Raw genomic sequence first — 4,206 nt, forward strand, 5'->3', positions numbered from 1 at the left:
CAGGTCCTTCGAATATCAGCTGGACAAGCCGTCCACTGAGCTACGCGCCGGATTCCTTTAGTGAAGGGAAGCAATATACATGGCTTCCGCTTCCTACTATTCTGAACACGGCTGCGGAATACAGGTCAAGAACGACACCGAGGTATTCTGCACTGACGAAGATTCGCCTACTTTATTGGGTCAACGATTCACTACATATAAACCAATAGTATTTCATACAACGTTTTACTCTTAAGGAGTTCTTATAGTATTTAGTTGCATACCTTGACTTCCCACTAAAATGGAAGTCACTGTCCTTATATCCAGTACCTCAATCACTATCGTGCCGATGTGGTCAGTACTGTTGGTAGACGACGGAGAAGAACAGCGATGCCACATTAATATTCCACGGGAGCAGGCGGTAGGCGACCCTTTGTGTAGCGCCCAGTCGCTCCAAGGAGCGCGGCTAACCGGTTCACTGGTCGGCCTGTCACGTCGTCTGATAGCATTATCACCGCTCAACACACACAGCAGGTCAAACTGTGTACCGGCCGTGACTCATGGGCGGAGGGGAGAGTTTCAGGGCCAAGAACCCTCAAGAATACAACGGGAAGGGCGAGAGGGTGAATATCTAATCGCTGACTGTCAGTCGGTGCGCCGAAGAACCATCCGTCCGAGTATGTAAGACCAAGATGTGAGGAGCGTAACTCATCGTGTAAATGTCTGGACATTGTATTTACATATGTAGTATATATCAGCTAACTAACACACGGTGATAAAGTAACGTAACAGCGCCTGATGGCCCTGTTTTTGTTATTGGAATCGAAGAGCTGTGCTGTGGTGTTCGACAATGGAAAATCAAACTACAGAGTTACACTACGAACTTGACCAATCATCTTGTAAAATAACGATGCAGTTTGCACATGATCAAGTTTTAATCTCGAACAGTGAAGATGGACTACACAAAATATATCAGATACACGGCATGTCAATACATATATAAGAAACAAAAGAAATGAGTTTCTGTGGGAAAAGCTCAGCAGGGCAAGAAATAGTAGTAAAAAATAAAATCATACAGCAAGTCGATAGATTTAAATTTTTAGAGACCATTCTGCGTTACAGGGGAGACCCACATCAAAAAGACAAAATCGAGGCCAGCCGTTGTGGCATAGCGGTTCTAGGCGCACAGTCCGGAACCGCGCTGCTGCTACGGTCGCAGGTTCGAATCCTGCCACGGGCATGGATGTGTGTGCTGTCCTTAGGTTAGTTAGGTTTAAGTAGTTCTAGGTCTAGGGAACTAATGACCTAAGATGTTAAGTCCCATAGTGCTGAGAGCCATTTGAACCATTTTTTGAACAAAATCGAGAAGTTCAATTACCTAAACGATACCATTACAACATCGCTTCAAAGATAAGTAGGAATGGAAACTTATCTTAAAATTTGTAAGCTTACGTTGTTACAAAATTTTCTGGGCCGGAATGAATCTTGGGTAATGGAAAAAAGACAAAATAAGATTACAGGCCAACGAACTAAAATTCCCTAGGTACATTACAGGATACACAAAATTATATTATAAAAGAAACAAAAATATTAGAAAGGAATTCAAAATATTTGATATAAGCGAAAAGGTTGAAGAAAATAGGCAAAATGAATATAAAAGCCAAGATGACTAAATTTTGGAAATATATTCCGCAAGGTAAAAGATGCTTTAGAAGACCAGCAAAACGCTGTAAAACCAACTGCAGTAGGCATAGTAAGGCTTAGCGCATGACAAAAGAAGACTGCTGTGTATGAGATAACTTCTAGGGTTGGAACTTAAACAGCGGCAGCTATTTATTCACAGCCTATACTAAAGAGTTACATGTTTCCACCTATTACTGTCCTTCAAAGCAGTCACCAGAGTTGTGTAGAACCTGTTGCCAGCGATGTGGAAGGCGTAGTATAGCGTTAGCAGAGCCTGTTCTGTTGATGGTGCGAATGGAGTGCTCTAACGTTATGGTAAAATGGAAATGTCGTGTGGCTAGGGCCTCCCGTCGGGTAGACCGTTCGCCTGGTGCAGGTCTTTCGATTTGACGCCACTTCGGCGACCTGCGCGTCGATGGGGATGAAATGGTGATGTTTAGGACAACACAACACCCAGTCCCTGAGCGGAGAAAATCTTCGACCCAGCCGGGAATCGAACCCGGACCCTTGGGATTGACATGCTGTCACGCTGACCACTTTTTTTTTTTTATTTTGAAAATAAATTTATTTATCAAGTATATAACATTAGGTACAATCTTACGGTAACAGTTTCCTCTCAGTTAAAATTAGTTACAGTATTATACTAGGTGTCACGGAGCGGCATAACAGTTTGGAACTAAAACATTTTGATTTTTTACATATATACACAATTTTATGTACATGAATTATTCAAATACAATCATGGGAAATGGCAGCAGTTCACAAATTCATTGAGCACTGAAAAATTTGCAGATAAAATGTGTTTGCCAGATATAAAAACAGTTAAGAGACTATTCAAAACTAACAACTGTGTTACGAATTAGCATAAACTATGCCAATTCTTTTTGTCTGAGCTGATGCCTTCCCATAGCGCCTTGTTGCTTCTGTCAGGAAGGCACCTTCCATTTGTCTAACTACCTCATTGAAGAACATATGGGCAAGCTGTGAATGCAAAGTTGATCGAAATTCAAAAGATACAGAAAAATCAATAATGCAGGATTTCGGATTATTTTTCAAACCAGGACTAAATTTCCATATTGTTAGCAAATGGTTAAATAATTTTCCTTCTGTGCACTCTGCTTTCACTAGATGTGGTTTCACAAGAGTTACACTTGATGTGTAACTTTCATTTATTGGAGGGAAGCCAATAACAAGATCAGCTTTCAAATGACCTGGTCGTTTTGAGAAAACTATAGATTTTTTACAAAATGGAACAAATTTCTTATAGTTCTCAACGTCAGAAACCACATCAAACATTTGTTCCATGGAATACCCAACTAGCTTTCTCCCAGAATATTCCTTCTTTTTGTCGCTGATCCCAGTAAAACTGAAGAACGGTCGGTAGTCTTGGTTGCTTATGTCATCTGGGAAAAAGGTAATAATCTTTCCTTGGTTGATACATGACTTGTGTCTTACGAAGACGTTTCCACATGCGACTGAGCATCTCACTTGACAACTACAGCGTATCAGCTGACGACCAAAACATAAACTCCTCCCTGCTGCCATCGCCACATTTTCCCTACTGAACTGATAGTGACCACTCAGCTACCGGGGCGGTGATTCTCGTGTACGTCTGTGATGGTGTTATCCTAACGCATTACATTCCTCCACGACAAACCATCAGTGCACAGTATTACTGTTCGTTTTTGGAGCGTCACCTGCGACCAGCTTTGCAAAAGAAGCGGCGACACTTTCTGCGCAAACCACCCATCATTTTGCACGACAATGCGCGGGCACATGCAGCGCAAGCTGTGGCTTCCCTGTTCGGTCGATGGGACTGGGAAGTACTGTACCATCCACTATACTCCCCGGACTTAAGTTCTTCTGGCTTTAATTTGATTCAGAAGATGAAGGAACCACTTCGTGGTATTCGCTTCCGAACTGTTCCAGAGATTCGACAGAGGGCGCATTCTCTGAAAAACGGTGCAACCGAATCCTCCCGTTTGAAGCAGGTAGCAGTTCTAAACGTTATGAAAACTCCAAGCAGGCAAAGGAAAGCATATGTCGTTACAGTTGAAGATGTAAACATTTTTCGCGTGTATTGTATGTTTAAAAGTTTTATCTTTTATCTTATTTAGATATTTACTTTTAGAAACTGGAATGATTTATAACCTTGTTTTCTTCATAATTAATTTATTAAAACAGCAAGTCATGATTTCGCAACACATATTCTATCTCAGTGTTCATTTATGGTTACATTTCCAGCACATCGATATATACAACAAATTAGTAAGTGTCCGATTTCTGAATATAGGAGATTTTTAAGAAAACTTAATTTGAATGGTCTATAGAAACGCAGAAGCCGTCAGAAAATATTTTTATAATTTCCTTTGCGTGCCTGTTTGTAGTCGCATTATGCAAAAAGTAATGCACGAAGTTGGATGCTGTTTTGACACTTATATTGTTGCGGGTCTAATGTAAAATCTGGCACATATTTCTTCTTTATAAGCAGCCTAGAGGCAGAATTATAACAGTTTTATCGTAAGACCGTGCGCGGATGCCAGT

The 4,206-nt window shown here is 41.0% G+C and overlaps 1 protein-coding gene across 1 annotated transcript; it reads right to left on the reverse strand.

The window, feature by feature from the left end:
• Positions 1 to 2,367: 2,367 nt before the first annotated feature.
• LOC124798522 (coenzyme Q-binding protein COQ10 homolog A, mitochondrial-like) lies at positions 2,368 to 3,232 on the reverse strand. The gene has a single exon (XM_047261967.1). The coding sequence runs from the start codon at positions 3,205 to 3,207 to the stop codon at positions 2,515 to 2,517; it is 693 nt and encodes a 230-aa protein (XP_047117923.1). The 5' UTR covers positions 3,208 to 3,232; the 3' UTR covers positions 2,368 to 2,514.
• Positions 3,233 to 4,206: the final 974 nt, after the last annotated feature.

This window comes from Schistocerca piceifrons, chromosome 5, assembly GCF_021461385.2.
Source record: "Schistocerca piceifrons isolate TAMUIC-IGC-003096 chromosome 5, iqSchPice1.1, whole genome shotgun sequence".
In the NCBI taxonomy this organism is placed as follows: domain Eukaryota; kingdom Metazoa; phylum Arthropoda; class Insecta; order Orthoptera; family Acrididae; genus Schistocerca; species Schistocerca piceifrons.

Excerpts from the sequence above, each read along its gene's own strand:
- LOC124798522 (XM_047261967.1), bottom strand. The coding sequence starts at position 3,207 with ATGGCAGCAGGGAGGAGTTTATGTTTTGGTCGTCAGCTGATACGCTGT.